The 18429-nt window shown below is 46.3% G+C and overlaps 1 protein-coding gene across 2 annotated transcripts in view; it reads left to right on the top strand.

Moving 5' to 3' along the window:
* The window catches only part of DNAJB6 (DnaJ heat shock protein family (Hsp40) member B6), a 55150-nt gene that overhangs the window by 17041 nt on the left and 19680 nt on the right, over window positions 1-18429 (top strand). The window contains exons 3-8 of one of the 2 annotated variants that reach the window (XM_027101367.1): window positions 1992-2101; window positions 4008-4067; window positions 4871-4981; window positions 15321-15452; window positions 16855-16996; window positions 17467-17537. In XM_027101367.1, coding sequence (XP_026957168.1) covers window positions 1992-2101; window positions 4008-4067; window positions 4871-4981; window positions 15321-15452; window positions 16855-16996; window positions 17467-17537 — 626 coding nt within the window. The remainder of the gene's footprint in view (window positions 1-1991; window positions 2102-4007; window positions 4068-4870; window positions 4982-15320; window positions 15453-16854; window positions 16997-17466; window positions 17538-18429) is intronic. The other variant, XM_027101368.1, reaches the window with a different exon arrangement.

Raw genomic sequence — 18429 nt, 5'->3', positions numbered from 1 at the left:
GCTAGTTTGAATTGTAGACAGCATTTAACAAGTTAGCTTTTGCCTCAGACCTAGGCCCACCTTACCACCTGTCATTCAGGGAGAAGAGGGCACTTGGTTTCCTCTGTCACTTTGTCTGGGGACAGTGGATTCCATTTCTGCTGGAATCAGATCAAAAACTTGCTGAGGATGTGAAATCAGCCCAAAGAACTTTGATGCTGGACTTGGAAGTGGAGCTGCCTTGGTGCTCGTAGGGTTGTCGCCATAACATCCTTGGTGTAGTTGCTTAAAGATCCCCGTTGCATGACCCTGTCCTGGTCCACGTTCACGCTTGAGCCTAGCACTACTGTCTGTCCTTGCTGAACCTTTGTGACCAGGGCCTGGCCCACGGGAGGCATCTGAGGCAAGTCTCAGGTCACGGGCAGCTCTCAAGGTAAACTGGGATCGATTTAATTCAGTGTTAACGTACAGCAGAAGGTTGATAGATTTTTTAGCCTAGCTCCAGACTAATGCGTAAGCCTGGAATAATAGGGAATCAGTTTCCGGTTTGTGTTGTAGGAACTAGCTTTTTAAGGCTTAATGAAGTCTATACTACTAGACTCAGTAGGTGTGCAGATGGAAATGAAGGATTTTTGAACCAGGTCGTTCTTTTAAAAATGCTCAACTAATTCAGCAGGTTGACTGCTGTTGGGCATACCTGAAGGTGCTTGCAGAATATCCCTGTGTCAGACCTTGGCCAAGAAACAGTGGGGACCAGGCGGCCAAGGACGTACCTTAGAGCTGTGTCACCAGTGGGCTGTGGGGTTCCTCACACTCGCTCACGGTTACAAGCAAGAACAGTTTGGTACAGTTGGAGGTAATTGTACTGTTCTTAAATAAGTGTAGTATGTGCACAGTACTTACATTAACTGATGGAAAATCATGCCTGTGTTGTGCCAGACACGATCCGAGCACGGAGTCTCGGGGCGACCAAAGCAGTGGGGTGCAGAGGCGCACGCGTGGTGCCCCGTAACTCACTGTGTTACACCTTGAACCTGAAGGAATCTAGCAGTCTTTCACAAGGCGTAGATAACTGAACCTTATTCTGGACGCGCGTACATTTCTTCACTTTCACACGAGCGTGCTAGTGCAAGCCGGTTGTTTTTTCTCTCTTCATCCTTTCGTAGGGTCTGTAGCAGCACTTGAGGGGTTTTGGTCTGCTCCTGCATGGTTAGGTCCACAGTGATTTAATAATAAAGTACTGTTTTATCATTAGATTCCAGCTTTAATCCGATTTTAATAAGTTAAGCTGAGGTTTTTGATTAAAATGCTGAAATTAAACTGAACCACAGCAGCCTTACATTAATAACTTGCCAAGTGTTAGAAGGACTGTTCGGTTCGTATTCTAGTCTTAGATTTTTAAGGAGCACGCCCTCTCCCCGTCTCGTGCCCCCCCCGCCCCGAAATGTGTTTAGCTAATTAGAAAAGAGGATTTTTTTTGTTATTTGGAAAGCATGTACTTGTTAATGTTAATTGGAACCATGGAGCAGACCAACCTTGGTCATGGAATCTTTTAAGAGAATCTTGAATTCAAATCTGAAGTCGTGAAAGATGCTGGAATATTCCACTGTGCTGTGGCCAGTGGCCCACCTTCGCCCACTGATGCGAAAGTAATGGGCTGGTCAGGCGATGGGGACATAGGGATAGGGCCAGTCACGTTGGCTCCTTCCTCAGGGAGCAAGGCCTTTGTCTGCACGTGCTCCATTTTCTCAGCCTTAGCACCATGAGTGCATGCTGCCCATACTTTGGTCCTCACACATTTTAAAAACTTTTTTTATCTCTAGATGTGGGTTTGTATTATGCTGTCGATTTTAGAACCTTTTTTTTTCATTCTGGCAGAAAGGGAGATGTTACAATAGAGACTAAGGTTAATCTCGCTAGTTTGTAGCTGTCATTTTTTTGCTTAGTTATGTTTGAAAGTCCACTGGCTTTCTGGACATTGGATTGATCAGGACCCTTTTACTCCTTTTAAGATATAGGAAACTGGCACTGAAGTGGCATCCAGATAAAAATCCTGAGAATAAAGAAGAAGCGGAGAGAAAATTCAAACAAGTAGCCGAGGCGTATGAGGTGCTATCGGATGGTGAGTAGCCCAGCGTGGGGTGCGCCCTCCCCAGGGCCTGCGGACGGAGGGGTGGCTGAGTGAGCTGTGGGACAATGAGAAGGGTCTTTCTTGTGCACACTTGACATTCCTGTTCCTGGCAGCCACCTGGTAGGTTAGCCGTGAGTGCTGTGGGCACCCTGGCCTCTAGACTTCTCCTAGGGTGGCTCTTTTAAAGCAGTCCTGACCCCTGGTCTGGGGACTGACGGGACAGGTCAGGTCGCGGGAATCTGTCTGGGTCACTGTGGGTGCGGTGGAGGCCACCTGTGTAGTTGGTGTCGTGACCTCTCATCCCCGTTGCCCTACTGAACACCCTGTGTGAATGTGCTGGCTTCCGCTTGAAAGGATCTCCTGCGTGTCAGGAAATCAGGCATCGCGCGTACAGCTGAGGTTCAGGCTTCGCAGCTTGTAGGTTTCCCTCCCCAGGTCTAGAGCTTAGGTATTGAATGGAACTGAAAGTCAGATCTGCTGGCTTAGTTTCAGGGGTCATGCGGAAGGTAGCTGTCAGCCAGATAGATTCCCTGGCTTCTTGGTAAGAGAAGCGTTGTGTGTGGGCCGTGTGATAGGGAGAAGACTGGAGAACTGCTGACACCACCTTGCCAGGAAGCAGTACAGGAGAGCCTGGTATGAGTCGAGGCGGAGACTGTAAAAGATGAGAGGTGGACTCACCGGCCACAGGGAGTGGACCCTTTGCTCCAAGTGTCACTACATGTAGCCAGGTTCACTGTTAAAAGAGAGTTCTGATTTTAGAACCAGCTCCATGTGACCGTCACCCATGTTGACAGCTGACCATCTCATCCCGTGGTGACACCCGTGTTGACACGGGACCATCTTGCTTATGTCCTAACAGCCCCTCCCACTTTATTTTGAAGGAAGGCCTAGTCGTCTTATTTCACAAGTTGCTTTTGTCCTTGTTGTCCTTGTCATTGTCCTGGTATTCGTGTGCTGATTCAGCACTCCCAGATCTGCGGATTTCACGGACCAGGGACACTAGAAAAATGGAGGACTAAAGTCAAGCTTGATTTCTGGTAGAAAGAGAACCTTTAAACTCCCATAAAGATGCTGCTTTTTTGTTTTTTTTGGAGAGGGGGAGTGTATTTTTCACGTTCTCTTATTCAGCCTTCAGTCCCAGGAGTTACCTTCACAGATAGACAGTAACTGTTCTTACAAGTCTCTGATGACCAAAAACGGGCTGTAAATGCTTTGCTTCTACACTTGTTTCCCCATAAACTCCTGTTATTTTACCACACGATTTTGTAGAACATGAGATTTTAGGGGAACACACATTGTGTATCAAAAGAACCTGTACGTCTGAGCAGGGCTGCATCGTAGTTGTCTTTATTCTAGAACACAAATGATAAGATGACCAGGGATAGTAGACCATCATCAAGGCTTGGGTGGGCTCTTGCCTTAGACCAGGGTGATCAAGCTGTAGGCTTTGGGTTGGCTCTTACTCTGGCTGTTACTTAGTTCGTCTCCTTTCTGACCTCACCAAGTCCCTGTCCTGTTCCTCTTTGTGCCACAGATCTTATCCCCCAGTTGGACTTTGTAGTAAGAAGGTACATGTCTAGGGTTGGAATCGTTTTGCAACTTTATGGTGGGGTTTTGATGTAGTATTCGTGGGCGCAGTGAGCAGTAGAGTGAAATAAATGTTTTAAACTTCACAGTACTTAAAAACATTTCGAGTTGTTTTTAAGGGAGAGAAGCACTTAGATGTTCCCTCTTTTGCCTTTTCATCTACAGTAAGGGAGGCCTAGCTCTTTAAAATTGATCGTGGAAATTGAGAACCACAGCGGGTCTTTGGGTTTACAACTTTGGAAACACTTTATTGAATTTTGAGGGCAAAGAACAACTTGGTCTTTACTGACTTGTCTTTTTAAATTTATAGCTAAAAAACGGGACATCTATGACAAATACGGCAAAGAAGGATTAAACGGTGGTGGTGGAGGTATGTGTGTACACGTTGGTCTTTCTCTTGGCCTTGTAGTGACAAGAGGAGATGGTCTGACGGCAAAGGGTCTTATGGGGGTTCAGTGTGTTATTCCTCTTGGACACTCATGTTTCAGTCAATACAGATGCAGCCTGGAGGGTGGGCTGGATGGGGGAAGGGAGGAGAAATTGATAACACGGAAAAAGCCTATTAAAAATCTCGTTATACTAGGAAGTGTATATTGGTGTACATTTTGTAGATAGGAAGTACTGTAAAACCTCACGTCATGAGTTTGTACCCTGAGAGCAGTACCTGGTATGTCAAAATAGCCTCAGGGTTTAAAAAAACAGATTCTTTCACCAAAGTAACTGCCTCTGGTGGTGAGGCCTAGACGTGTGTATTTTTGATGAAAAGTTCCTGCAGTGATCTGCTGTCCTGCCGGCTCCACAGTGAGCATTTAGACATTCACGCTCCAAACTGACCGTACACACGTATGAGTGAACGTTTATGTGCTTGGCTTACATGAAGTTTCACAACAAAGAATAAAAATAGTGTAATACTGTGTGCTGATGACACATTTAGAGATGGTGAGACAGCCCTCGGGTGCTGTGTGCAGCTCAGGAACGCTGACGTCCAAGCACATTTCCCAGCTCTGGGCTCAGGTGGTTGTGATCTCGGTAGGCCTTGAGAGAGCCTCAGGTTTATGAAACATTTTCCTTTTTTAGATCATGATTTATACTGAAATATAATGTTCTGTAGACAAGTGATTGTGTGTCAGCTGCGAGCAGGAATCCGTAACAGAGCTGTGCTTGCTTCTGTAGGTGGAAGTCATTTCGACGGTCCGTTTCAGTTTGGCTTCACATTCCGAAACCCAGAGGATGTCTTCAGGGAATTCTTTGGTGGAAGGGACCCGTTTTCATTCGACTTCTTCGGTAAGTTCATCATCTGCGTCATTGGTTACATGATGTGTCCGTGACTCACGAAGACAGACATACCCGTTCTGTTTAATCACAGTTGTAGCTTGTCCTTAAACTTGCTGTCTGAGCGGTGCAGGAGTTTAACTAAACCCCTTTTCCTTCTCCCTTCAGAACACTTTTCTGAATTTTACACCTTGCGTCTTTACATAATAAAGGCTTTAATGTACTCATTTCCTTGGCTGTGTTTGGCTCTGCTGAACTACCTCTGCAGTGGGAAGGATGTGGACACTGGGGGCTCAGAAATGCTGTTCCTGGTCGGACAATGAATTCTGTGTGAATTTGCTGTGTAATAGTCTGGTTAAAAACACTAAGTATCGAGGCAGGTATTGTTCAGAAGACATTTGATCTATAAACGTGTTTTTGTTTTTCTAATTGTGGTGTTAGGACTATTGAGTTTGCAGTTTTTGAAAAGAAAGGACACCTCTAGAGCAAGGCATCACAGATGTTCGTCTTTGAGAGAATAGCTTTGCCAAAGGAGACCGTCCTGCTCTAGCTGCTGTTTCATTGTAGGAGAGGGTTTCCCATCCGCTGCACCTCTTGGTCCTGGTGCCCGACTAGAGGCACAGGGTCGGGAGCTCATGTTAGGGTCTGGTGTCGGGAACGTCTGGTGTGCTGAGCGACTCGAGAGGTCAGGGTTCATTCAGCGTGTGCTGCTGAGGCCACTGTTGTCTTTGGCTCCTGGAGGGGGAGACATACCCTGTGTTTGCTCCCTTCATTGCCTGGAGCCTGGTTGAGAAGACTGAACGCCACTTGCAGCCCCTCAGGAGGGAGACAAGAACAGCAGTTCTGTCTGCAGCTAACACGGGAACCAGTGGATCCTGCCCGTTGCAGGCACGAAGAGGAGTAAGGCGCTACCGTGTCTGGTAGGTGTTGGGCCTTTTACATGGCGCAGTCCTTCAGTTTATTTCAGATGGGGATTCAGAGAGACTGTCCTTATTTATTTATTTTAACATCTTTATTGGAGTAAATTGCTTTACAACGGTGTGTTAGTTTCTGCGTTTCCTTATTTTTTACTGTTGTATGGCTTTACTTTTTAAGAAAGTAGCTTATGGAGGAAAGGTGTGTATGTATAGTAGCGTATATTAGCGTTTTCACGGACAAATGTAACAACAAAAGCTAAGCAGGGGAGTGTTCCAATGGGATGGGGGAGGAGACTGTCATCTTTTTTGAAGACTTTATTTTTTGCATTAATTACTGCTACCATAAGCAGAAATATGTATTGGGAAGGCTCCCTATAGATATGATACGAAACATAATTATGTCCTTTATTAATTTTCCCTTATATTGGTAAGATATCTTACTGTAAGAAAAACACAGTTTTAATGATCTTTGCCGTCTTAAAATTACCTTGTGTCTCTTTACAACCTTTAGCGAGCTCCAGATGTGTTATTTTGGGGGAGCAGGGCAGTGCTGGGTGAAATTGGCCCGGTCTCTGCCACCTCGAGCTGTGATGGGGGTGGCAGAGAAGGCAGAGCAGGCTGCCCTTGCCAAAGGGCTGTGGCGGCGGCTCACACACGCTGCTTCATCACTTCCAGGGCTTCTCAAGGGAAGAGGCCCTTAGTGCTTGAACAGTAGCCAGGTTTTGTTTTCCTTGGGAGAAAAATCTGACAGGCCAGGCTTTCTCATGGAAAATGATTTTCCTTGAGCCGCTCTTTCTAGAGTGAGGAAGTAGAGATGCTAACCAGACGTGGGTGAGTTAAGTAGCATGTGGTTTTCACCCATCGTGAGTACTGATCTTCACACCTTCTAAATTGAGATTCGTGTATAGAAGGAAATCTTTATGTGCGTATGTAATTCGCTTAGAAGAGTTACAGATTGCAGGACGTACGGTGGAAATTTCTTCCATTGGATTCAGAGTCCAGTTTAGGAGAGACCTAGTCTTCCTGTAGCTCTAGACTCTCGGGCCCTCTGTTTGAGATACTGCGTTGCTCACGTTGTAGCACTAGGCGTTTCCCATATGTTTCTCATGATTAGTGTGGCAGCGATAACTTGTCCAGTCCATTCTTGTAGGTGTTCTAGGTGACTTCCATTTTTAGGCTCTCAGAGTTTACAGACAGGAAGAGAATCTGCGCCACGGCTACTGCATGTATGAAGTAACAGTGCGGCCCGATGGCGGTATGTTCAGTGCAGATCCGAGTGAACGTAGGGTTGGGGGTTTTCTGCTTTAGCAGTGATTTAGTGGGTGTTTCTCAGTATCCAGATCAACTGGGTTATAACGTCCATTTATAGTGGGTGTGTTAGTTTTTCATCTTAATTTTTCACACGACCAACTTTTTTCCGCTCCCGTTTTCCAAAACAAAGAGAGTAGCTCAAAACCTGTTAAAAGACATTCTGAGCGTCGCTTTGCGTTTATCAGAGTATAAAACACTCTGACTTCAGACTCCCCAGATGAAAGGGGAGGAGACTTGAAGAACCAGAGCGGGTGGGAAGGATTGAGGCCTGAGGGGTGCTGCACAGACTGCCACGCTGCAAGGAATGTTATGTGGTGGGAAGAGGATGTGGGCCTGCAGGCCTGCAGATAGACGCAAGCCTCCTTGACAGACGCCTTCCCAGAGAGGGAGGGGAAACCATTTCTAAGACACTGAAGACTGGCTCTGCAGTGGGGGTGCAGGCCGACCTTTCAAGGCTGACTTTCCCGCATGTAGAGCATGCACAAAACTAGCCTTAGGAGCGTGTGAATTGGAAGAAATTAATCAGCAAGGATTATACTAATGTGAATCAGGACGATCCCTTCATTTGTTTATTATTGAAGGTTGCCGTTACTTGGTAGAATGATGTTCTAAGATAGAAAAGCTTTGACCATTACAGGCCTAGCAGGAAATGCTGTCTGGGAGGCCTTTCTCCTGACTCGTACCCTCTGGTTGGATAGCCAAAACCAGGCTCTGAAACCGAAAGCCTCTTCCCGAGCGAGAGTGAGTTCTCTTCGCTTGTGTCCCATCCATGTGGGCACGGGTCCTGCGTGGGCACCCGGCCGAGGAGGGGGCGTGGGTGCAGCACAGGCAGGCGGGGCTGCAGAGGGAGGGGCGCAGCCAGGCATGGGGGGTCGTGAGCCGGTCGTTTTGTTCTCCTCCAGGGTCGCGGAGGCAGCTGGCGAGGAGCTGGAGCCTGGGGAGGAGGTGGTGGTGGAGGCCAGTGAGGCCCTGGGGGCGGTAGCCAGCGAGGTGACGAGGAGCCTGGTGGGGTGGGGTGGGGCTGGGCGGGCTGGGCTCCCCAGCAAGGGCCTGGAGGTCACCTCCAGTGAGGATGGGCCCCCGGGGGCCTGAGGGGTGTGAGGACGAGGGCCTGAGGGGTGTGAGGACGCGGGCCCGAGCTCGAGGCCCTGCTCCTGCCCCGGTGGGCTGTGCGGTGAGCAGCAGCCTGACTCCCTGCCCACAGTGTGTCTGGAATAAAGACTTCCTGCTGCTAGTGCCTAACGGTCCTTGGGCAGCTCCCCGCGGCCGTTGTGGAGGTGAGTGGAGACGCACAGGGGCCTGGGACGCCCTGCAGACCACCCTCCACGGGGAAGCTGTGTCACAGCCCGAGGCAGCACCTGTGCTAGTGTCCAAGCTGCGGGAACAGCAGACCCCGAGGTTGGAGCCTGAGACAGGGTGCGCCTGGCTGGGTCCCTCCCCAGGCCTCTTCCAGCTTCTGGTGGCCTCAGATGGTCCTTTCTGTGTCTTCACATTGTGTTCCCTCTGCGTGTCCAAATGTCCCTTTTTATAGGGACACTAGTGACATGGGATCAGGGCCACCCGAGAGAGCTTGTAACTGGATCATCTGCAGAAGCCCTACTTCCCACATGAGGTCACGGGTTAGGAAGGCCGCATGGATGGGGGCCCCGTTGACGGTATAACGTGTGAAGACTTGTCCTGCGGTTTAGGAGCAGCACATTTTGAGAGGGGAAGCCTTTGAAGTCAGGCGCGCCGAGAGGAGCTGGACGTGGGAGAGCGCAGCTGCGGCGGTGGGAGAGGCCCTTGGGAGAGGCAGGGCCCGGGTGGTGACCCCCCGGGTGGGCCTGAGACCTGGTGGCCAGCGTGCCCCCGTCCCGTGCACCCAGGCTCCACCTGCACGGACCTGCACGCGTGGAATTGGAAAGGCAGCAAGGAGTAAGGCTTCAGGTCCACACCAGCAGCGTGTGAAGTTTCCTGCTAAAGGAGTTAAAAGAAAAACACTTTGCACGAGACTTAAAACGACTACGAAGCCCCTGGTCCCCCACGCTGGGGGAGGGGTGCTGTGGCCAGGAGGACAGGAGGGTGGCTCTGTCCGTGTTTGGGAAGACTTCTGTCGGAACGGGCAGCAGGCGTTCGAAGATAGTTGGGCGAGGGTGGGTGCCGTGCCGGTGGGCCTCGTGTTCCTCTGAGCCAGACCCCAGCCCATCCCCAGCGGGAGGGGAAAGGGTTTCCTGAAAAGGTCATGCTCGGTGGTTTTCTGGGCCACAAGAGCAGCAGCCCTGAGGTTTGGATCATCTCCCCCAGGGAAGCCAGCACCTGCCACGAGTTGATTTTGAGGGTTTAATGGAGCTCCCGGTGCCACCCAGGGCAGAGCTCCCCGAGTCCGTGTAGGGCTTGCTCACCTTCTCTTCCTCCTGGAGTTGTGCTCCCCCGGCCTCAGGTGCAGGGCGAGGGCAGAGTGCTGGGCGGGTGGCTCCCTAGTGGTTTGTGAGGGGGCGCGTGGCACCAAGAGAGAGGAGGGACCCTGGCGAGACGGGCCACACACTGACCCTCACAGACTCCTTCTGTGAGGGACAGAGAGTCTTAGGGAGCCCCAGACCTCCGCTGGCGTCTGAAATAGGATGGTTTGGGTCCAGTGTGTGTATTTGGGATCCTTGGTTTGGACAGATTTTTGTAATCATGAGAAAATACAGTACTCCTACGAGACCTGTGATGAAACTAGAAATTGCATTTTGTAACACAGTAGTTGCGTGCAGAATTGAGAGTATGCTGTTCGCCTGGCATACATTTATTACCTGCTTACTGTTCAGTGCCAGGCACCGCCCAGATGCTGGTTCAGCCCCGGAGACGTGTCCCAAACCCATCCTCCCCAGGGTTCCGATCTCGTATCACGCTGTGGCTGTGTTTCTGATTTGTTCCCGTTTCTGTTTCAGATTCTTTTCAAATACGTTATTTTCTACTTCTGAATATGTGAGAAGAAAACATTTTAAAACTTGGAGTTGTCGTGAAAGGAGTGTTTTGGTTTTTATTTGTGGTGTTGGGATTAGCTGGGAGATTATCACGTTGAGATCTGTCTGCTCCCCTCGGCCTTTGAATTCCAAGTGTTTCCCCTTTCCTAAGGGTTGCTGTAGTTGAGCTTTGAAACTAGTACAGTGTGATTTTCCTTTGTTTGAAATGCCCAGGATGCTTTTTCGAGTTTGTGGTGTTATCCTTTTTTGTGCAGTTTTTTGTGTGTGCCTGGGAGCTTGATGGTGTGCGGCTGTAGGGGAGGGACCGGCTGCTGCCCTAAGTCACCAGCGCAGGCCTCTCCCTCGCTTGGGTTTTGTGTTCACTGAAATGTTTCCGTTGGGACAGAGGAAGAGTGCTCGGAATCATGGCACTTGGCTTTGCGTCTGTTGGCGTTTGGTGTGGATTTCAGTATTTGCCTTGAGTTGGTTTCAGCCAACCATTGTGGTGTGGTTACTGTTCTGTCAGATACTGAATTTTGGTAAAATTTAAGAAAACGTGTGTCTTTAAACGTCTTTGCACTTAGTTTTTTCCTTAAGTCTTCCTCTGTGTATGTATGCGTGTAAACATTTGTCCCGTTTTGCGCTTAATTTTTCACAGCATTCAGTGCAGTGTACTTTTTGTCGTAAGTTTGACATCGTTACTTAGGGTGTTGATCAGTTTAGTGTTTTGCAAATATCACCTTCACGGATTGCATTCAGTACTTCTGAGAGAAGAGCAGGATCTTACCAAGTTGTAGAGGTGTGTTTGATCCAGGATGCCTGAGACACTGAAAAGACAGAGTTAAATCATAGGGTAGGCATGTGCCTGTTTCCTGTAATACTTGTATCTCACAGCACAGCATTGTTACGGGATAAAGACCTGGCTAAAGACCCTTCTAAAATGACCAAGGTTACAGAATTTAGGAAGTCTTTTAGAAATGTATGTAGGTTGTCCAGAGAGACAGATCCAACAGGGTGTGTATCTCTCTCTCTCTCTGAAGAAATTTAGTGTAAGGAATTGGCTCATTTGATTATGAAGATGGACACTTTGAAAATCTGCAGAGCTGATGTCCCGGTTTGACTCCATCAGGCTAGAAGTGCCGTCAGTGTTCCGGTTCAGAAGCCATCAGGCAGCAGAATTCTCTTGTGTTCGGTGGGGGAGAGGGGGGAGGGTTGGCCTTTTGGTCTATTCAGCCCTTTAGCTGATGGGATGGGGCCTGCCCACATTGGGGAGGCCAGTCTGCTCTCCTCAGCCTACTGATGTGAACGGTCATCTCACCCGAGAACACCCTCGGAGACGCACCCAATAGCTGGTGCTGTGGCCCCTTCAAGGTGACACACAGAAGCTGTCCACTCCCTCCCAACTCGGCACCCACACTCGTTATCTCCTTAAACCATGCTTGATCTCCAAATAGAGACAATAGCAAGATGATAATCGTGCCTAACGCGATGGCTGTCCTGCATGTAATCGAGAATGCGCTAACCTTTCTCCCAAATAGGAGGTAAGGTCCTTGAACTTACCTTTCTCCTTGTTGTCCCACTGTGATGCAAAGCCTGCATTTGATGTGATGTGATGTGATAAGGGGGTAAAAGAGGCAAGAAGATAAAGCTGTGCTTAGCGTTTATGAATAACATGTATGCACAAAGTATTCATAAAGAAATAAGGAGGAAATACACTCGGCACTTGCAACCCTTGTTTCTGTAACAGGGCCTGTGGTCGTAGCTGCTGTTTGTAACTACCTCCTTCTTCCACCTGGTCCATATTCCCTTTGCCCACCAGGCACCTTGGCTGGCTGTGTGGTTCTGTATCCCTGGGGGAGTGAAAGTAAAAAAGTACTTGGTAGAATATTTGGTTATGTTGACATGTCTTATTAAAACTTATAGTAAATGCAGTATTTGCCCCTTTTAACCTCAAAAATAATAATATAACACAGACTCAACGTAAGAAATTGGAAAACATAAATGAGATTAAAAGGAGGGAGGGGGAATCAACCTTTGTCTTACCACCAATTGAAAGTCCACATTTTTCAGATATTATAGTTGGGATATGTGTGTGTGTGTGTGTGTGTGTATATATATGTATGTTCTCTTCTGCCTTTTTCTAAAGCGTAAGCTTGATGACCATTCAAATACTTGCATTTAACATGCTCTCCATTCATTTACTCTTTTGGAAAATTAGGTAAGTTTCAGTTTTCACTATAAATGCTTTGGACTCCTTTAGTATAGTAAGTTATTTCCATGTTTGATGAGTTGATTTCCCTGAAGTAGAATTGAATTGCTGGATTGAAGGGTCTTTAAAAATGGTATTTAGCTTGGGGGCTGAAGATCGTGAAAGCTCGTGGTCCATACTCCCCAAACCAGCAGCAGCCAGTGATGGGAGGCTCTTAAGAAGGATTTGCCTGATCTCACAGTGGCACCTGTTAACAGCACATCACTATAATCATGACATTTTTTTTTAATGTGTTTTTTGGTGTCACCATGACTGTTACAAATGAGACTTTTCATTTTTAGGGTTAACTGTAATATCTGAAATTACACGTTAAAATACGGTGACTACTTGAATTGTAGAAAGTCATATTTAGGCTGTATAATAGAAAAATATGCAAGATAAAAGATTTTAAAAATAAAAATACAAAAGTACAAGAAAATGTAATTGAAAAGCTAGCTGGCCTTCTTACAACATACTACTCAACCATCTTTTGAAGTAGCTTCTGAAGAAGGTGATTTTCTAATTATGAAAGGCTTAATTTAGCTTCATGTGAACAAATTAAAACCGTTTGTTCAGTGGTGGTATCACATGGACACTGGTTTAAGTTGGTCTCAAAAGCCTTGTGAACAACCTTTAAAGATTTAGTTGCTGTATGAACCTTAAATTGTAACATAACTAATTGTTATGGCAGTAATAAAAGGAACATTGCAGAAGGACGCAAACAACGTGATTCAGTGTAAACTAAAACTTTAGAGCATGTGCAGAAGAGCACATCGTTTAGGAACTCATATATGGATAGTGAAAATCTAAAGCTGGTCCTGTAGGTTCTTCTTAACGGCTACTGCTGGAAAGAGAAAACTACTGCGCTGTGAGTTTAAACTGTACTTGTTATATTACGCTTGTGTGTCTTAACGTGGGTGGTTGTAACATAAGAATGTTAATTATCTGCCATCTTGTAGCTCGGATCCATAGAGAATGTGTCACTGCAGGTGTGTAGGCCACGATAATAAGGTAAAAAGGTGACTTAGTAAATAGAACGCTTGTATTTTATTTGAACAGGATGAAGTCTCTGAAGAAATTTACAGAATGTCTCCAGCTCTAGATAAAGTTTATGGTCCATTTTTCTACTTACACTTCTAAATATGGTAATAATGGGACTGTAAGCCCTGTTCACAAGGTAGCTGGTAAATGAATTTCTTAAAGTTGTGTTTGAAAACAGTGGCGTTTACTGTGGAACGTGGGAATTAAGCGCAAGACCAGCAGGCCCTGGAGCTTTCTTGTTCACAGCAGAGGCCCTTGCCCAGTGCTGCGTGGGGCTCGGGCCCCCTTTGGGGCGGTGGACCTGGTCTCTGTGCACATGTTCACTCCTTCTCCCTCTAGCATTCCTTCTTTCTCGTCTCTCAACAGGCCACCAGTGACCAGGTTTTCTAAATGTTTGCTTCTTCAGGCCTGTTTTCGTGTACTTTGCATAGCTCTCTTATTTAAGAGAGACCTTGTAGGTTTTTATTTTTTTTTTTGCTTTTTAAAATTTTTTATTTATTTTTGGGTCTTGGTTGCTGAGCACAGGCTTTCTGTAGCTGCGGCGAGCGGGGGCTGCTCTTGTTGCAGAGCACGGGCTCTAGGCGCGTGCGGCCATGTCGTTTTGCCACCCCTTTCCTCGCCCCCATTCTGAGTATTGCTTAAGCTGCCTTGGCCTTGCCTGGCCCTTGGTCATTCCTCAGGGTCTGTGAGCAACAGCGCACGTAACCTCTCGCACATCCTTTCAGGTCGCTGCCAGTTACCCTGGGGGTGTGGCGCGCTGCTCAGGTCGCATTTGTCTGTAAACACGAGTGCGCCGCGAATCTCAGTTTCTACTTGGTTTTGTGCTCACTGTGTGTTTATTTTTCTGTTTACTTTTATTTCTTTCATTTCACTACTCAAATGCATTAACTTCCTGCGTTGGTCACTCTTGCCTTGTCTTAAAAATATGCCGTGCTGATTCTGTAGTTTGTGTGTCATGGGTTGCTTTTCTCTTTCCCCAGTGTGCATTTCTAGCTTACTCATCCATCAGGAGTCCTTGTTTTCATTTCTTAAAGAATTCCTGTTTCCTCGAAAAAAGAGTATAGCGCTGATTAATTTCATAGAACCTCAGTGAATTTTTTAAAAGCTTGTATAATTCATGTTTTCAGTAGGTGCTCACTGATTGATAATAACAACCAAAAAAAGCCCCTAAAGTGTCCAGGCTAATCTTATTTTTATTTTCAGGAGCATTTTGATATCTCCAGTAGTAATATGATGCCTATTCACGTTAGTAATTTTCTATTAAAGTATAATGTAGTGTGTGCCAGTTAACATTTATTCAGATTTGACTTCAGCTTTTCCTTCCTAAATTTTTGTTGAGAAAAGTCAAAGGGATTCCTTAGCGCTTGGCTCAGAGTCACCGGCTGTTCAATTTTGCCTCACTCTGCTACAGCGTTCTCTTGCGTTATACGTAAATACGGTAGAAAAATCCATTTTTGTTTTTATTCCTGAATGACTTTGGAGAAGGCAACCCAGACTCCATGCAGTACGACTGCTTAGGTGTGAAATCCTAACCTTTTAAATGGCATCAGCTGGGACAGTGTCTACCAGAACTTTCAGTAAAAAGCTATGTTAAAACAGCTCTCTGTCCAAGTCGGTAGTGCAGATTGATGGCCTTGAGTTTTATATTTATAGTGTTGTGTTTTTTTGTTTGTTTGTTGTAAATCCCTGATGTATTCTAGCTTTAGTTGCGTTAAACAAGTAAGTAAAACTGCTGGTTAGATGGACTTCTGGCTGCTCTGCAGATACGCTACATTGTTGTAATGTCTTGGTAAGTTTTTTGTTCCTAATGGAACAGTGTATCATAAGGCATTAACCCTTATTGAAGCTCTCCTGTGAAAAAGCAAAATTGAATCAAGATTTCACAAAGCACTTTTGTTTGTTTTTAGAAGACCCGTTTGAGGACTTCTTTGGGAATCGAAGGGGCCCCCGCGGAAGCCGGAACCGAGGCACGGGGTCGTTTTTCTCCACTTTCGGTGGATTTCCCTCTTTTGGAGGGGGATTTTCTTCTTTTGATACAGGTACTAAACGTGTGATCAGACATCAGTGCCGTGCTCTTCTAGTTCGGGCACTTTGCAGTAGGTGTATAATGCCTTTTGGTAGAACAGCTTAGCAGATTTGCCAGTATTTTTTATGTGTACAAGGCTGTGCTTAGTAACCTACATTTTTTTCCTAATCTTCCCAAGAATGTTATACTTGAAAACCTACTTCTGATCTTAACTGTTAAAGGTGGCCAGCATTTAATGAAATTTCTGGTTAAAAGGAGTAAGGTGTTTTGAGATAAATAACTGAAATAACCCACTTAGACAATCTCACTAAATCCTTTTTTATCTAACCTCAACAGTTAAAAAAAATTCCAGTATCTTAGGCGAGTCCAGGTTGATGGGGTCAGGAGGTGGGGCTTTAATGCGGTCTCTGTGTGACCAGAGCCAAGCTGAGTCCCCAGGTGAGGCGTGGTCACTTGTGTTCGCGCTGCCGCACAGAGCTCAGCTGTTGATGTACAGGCCGTCCGCCAGCTGCAGTCATGTGCACACGGCCTGATGCAACCCTGTGTTTCACCTGAAGAATTGTAATCTTAGCTTTTCTTTGAAGCTCACCCAGTTCCTCTTAACAGAGGAGCTGCTGTGTTTCTGGTGCTCATTTTTGTGTAAACGCTCTGTGGTGAGAACTGGCTGTGCTCCTCGTACAGGCCACCCCACACAATGCACCTGCGAGGGCTCTTCTCAAATGCCGCTGGACTTGACTACACAGGGCACGTGTCGGTGCACTTCTATCCAGCAGATCCTTTCGTTAGATGCCATGTAGTGTGCTCAAGTGTGAGGGAGAGTAAAATAGAGCTGGTTAAAAACAGTACTTCATTTAAGAAATGTGTGTGGGACGCAGTCCTTACCTTTAAGGAGCCTCAGGAAGAGTTGTTAGGGAGTGTGCAACGTGTGCTGTGATGGGGGCCTTTTGGAGTGGGACAGGTAGGTAAGTTCTTTGAACAAGCAAGCAGTCTCGACATCGAAGTTGGCTTGCTTTGGTGTGGCTGTGGAAGTCAGTGTCCGTAGTCGATCACCATGTAATTGAGAATTAGTCTGTGAACTGCAGACCCGTGCTTTTCCAGATAATTCTTGGTGGTATTCTTTCTAAAATTGTTTCAGCTTTTTAATAATTCAGATTTTTATTCCCTGTGGTCACAATTACAAGGGGCAAGTCAGAAGCAAGTTGGCTTTGCCCATCTGTGGCGGGAACTTCGCCCCATTCCTGTGAGATGCATGGCTCCAAGTTGCTCCCCTTCAGTAGGGTGAAGTGCAGGGAAGCCCAGCAGAGCCCTTTGGAAAGTGGGGGGTTCCTCCTGCCCTGTAGCTCTGATGGAAGTGTGTGCATTAAATCAGCAGTGGACATACCAGTCTCTAATCTTTCTTTCCTGTTTTCCTACAGGATTCACTTCCTTTGGTTCACTAGGTCATGGGGGCCTCACTTCATTCTCTTCCACGGCATTTGGTGGCAGTGGGATGGGCAACTACAAATCTATATCAACTTCTACTAAAGTGGTTAATGGCAGAAAAATCACTACAAAGAGGTACAGTGATCTTCTCTAGTTCATATTTCTAACAAGTAGGTGTGGTGTTTCATTGGTGCCACATTTTCTTTGCACACCCTCCAGTGTGTGACATACGGGTTGTATGTTAAGTCTGTCTGGTACCATGAGAATCTTAATCTCCGATTTAGAGCTTTTCCTTCTGAATTTTTGCTCAGTGTTATATATTAGACATCACCCTTACTTAGAGCCATGTTCACGGGTAATAGTGTGTTGGATGGTAAAATGGAACCATTCATAGTGAAACCGGGACCGTTCTGACTGCTAGTGCCTGTGCCGTGTTCAGTGTCAGATTTTAAGAAACGTCTGTCCTCAGCAGGTTGGCTTCAGCCACAAAATTAGTAATTGCACGTATATCTGTGGTAAGTCCTGTAAAAATATGCATTTATATTCACATACGTGTTTACATATTTGATAACAAGATTGTAAAATGCCTCTCATTCCCCCCCCAGGATTGTCGAGAATGGTCAAGAGAGAGTGGAAGTCGAAGAAGACGGCCAGCTGAAGTCCTTGACGATAAATGGTAAGGAGCAGCTGCTGCGCTTGGATAACAAGTAGCTCGCCGCACGTGCGCAGCAGAGCGTCCCCTCTGGCGCGCGCCACGGGAGGATTGGCAGGAACGTTTTTTTGAAGATTTCACATGAACTCGACTCTCAGTGTAACTGTACTTAATCTAAAGTATTTATACACAGCTCATCGGAGCCCTACTTGTCATAGACTTTTGAGTTTATTGTTGGGACCACATGATAGGACCATTTTTTTTTGTCTTTAAAATTGTTGTAAATCTCTGTATGCACTTTGCTTTTTTATTAAACGTAATCCAAGGTGGCCGTGACTCTTCCGTACACTAACACCAGCACGCACCTGCTTTTCCATTGTGTTTGAAACGTGAGCCAAGTAGTGTCAGCTGCTGTGAAGTTAACGTCGCCAGGGCGCATCTTCCACAGAGTAATTTCAAGTTTTTTGAGTATTTAGTAGTGAAAGATATTAATGAATTAATGGTAATACATTTCTGGTTTAATATAAATTGAGGATGTTTTCTAGTTGTGCATGAATGCTGGCAACTTAGTAAGTTTTGACAATTGTCTAAATATGTAACGTGTTAAGCTTAGGTTTAAAAAGTTAAGCTGGTAAACTGGGTCTTTGTCATTTGCTTAAAAAAAAAAAGAAAATAAATGCAAATGTGTTTGGTGCATTCTTTCCTGAGTGGGGCGAGGCCTCCTGCGTGTGTGTGTGTGACTTTGTGCCTGGGCTGCCAGAGTCCTTTCATTCCTGCTGTGTCCGGTCACTAAGGCCGATGCTGGACTTCAGTTACGTGTGTTCTTTGGTGTATTTGGAGTGCATATGAAAATTTTCCTATCAGTGTTGAATAATGATTAGCAATTTATTGAACATTTCTTTGGTGAGGGAGGAAA

The sequence above is a fragment of the Aethalodelphis obliquidens genome, unplaced genomic scaffold, assembly GCF_003676395.1.
Source record: "Aethalodelphis obliquidens isolate GAN/ISIS:26980383/991018 unplaced genomic scaffold, ASM367639v1 scaffold5, whole genome shotgun sequence".
Taxonomy (NCBI): Eukaryota; Metazoa; Chordata; class Mammalia; order Artiodactyla; family Delphinidae; genus Aethalodelphis; species Aethalodelphis obliquidens.
Note: the sequence above shows the minus strand (reverse complement) of the source record. Positions and strands in the feature narration are given on the sequence as shown.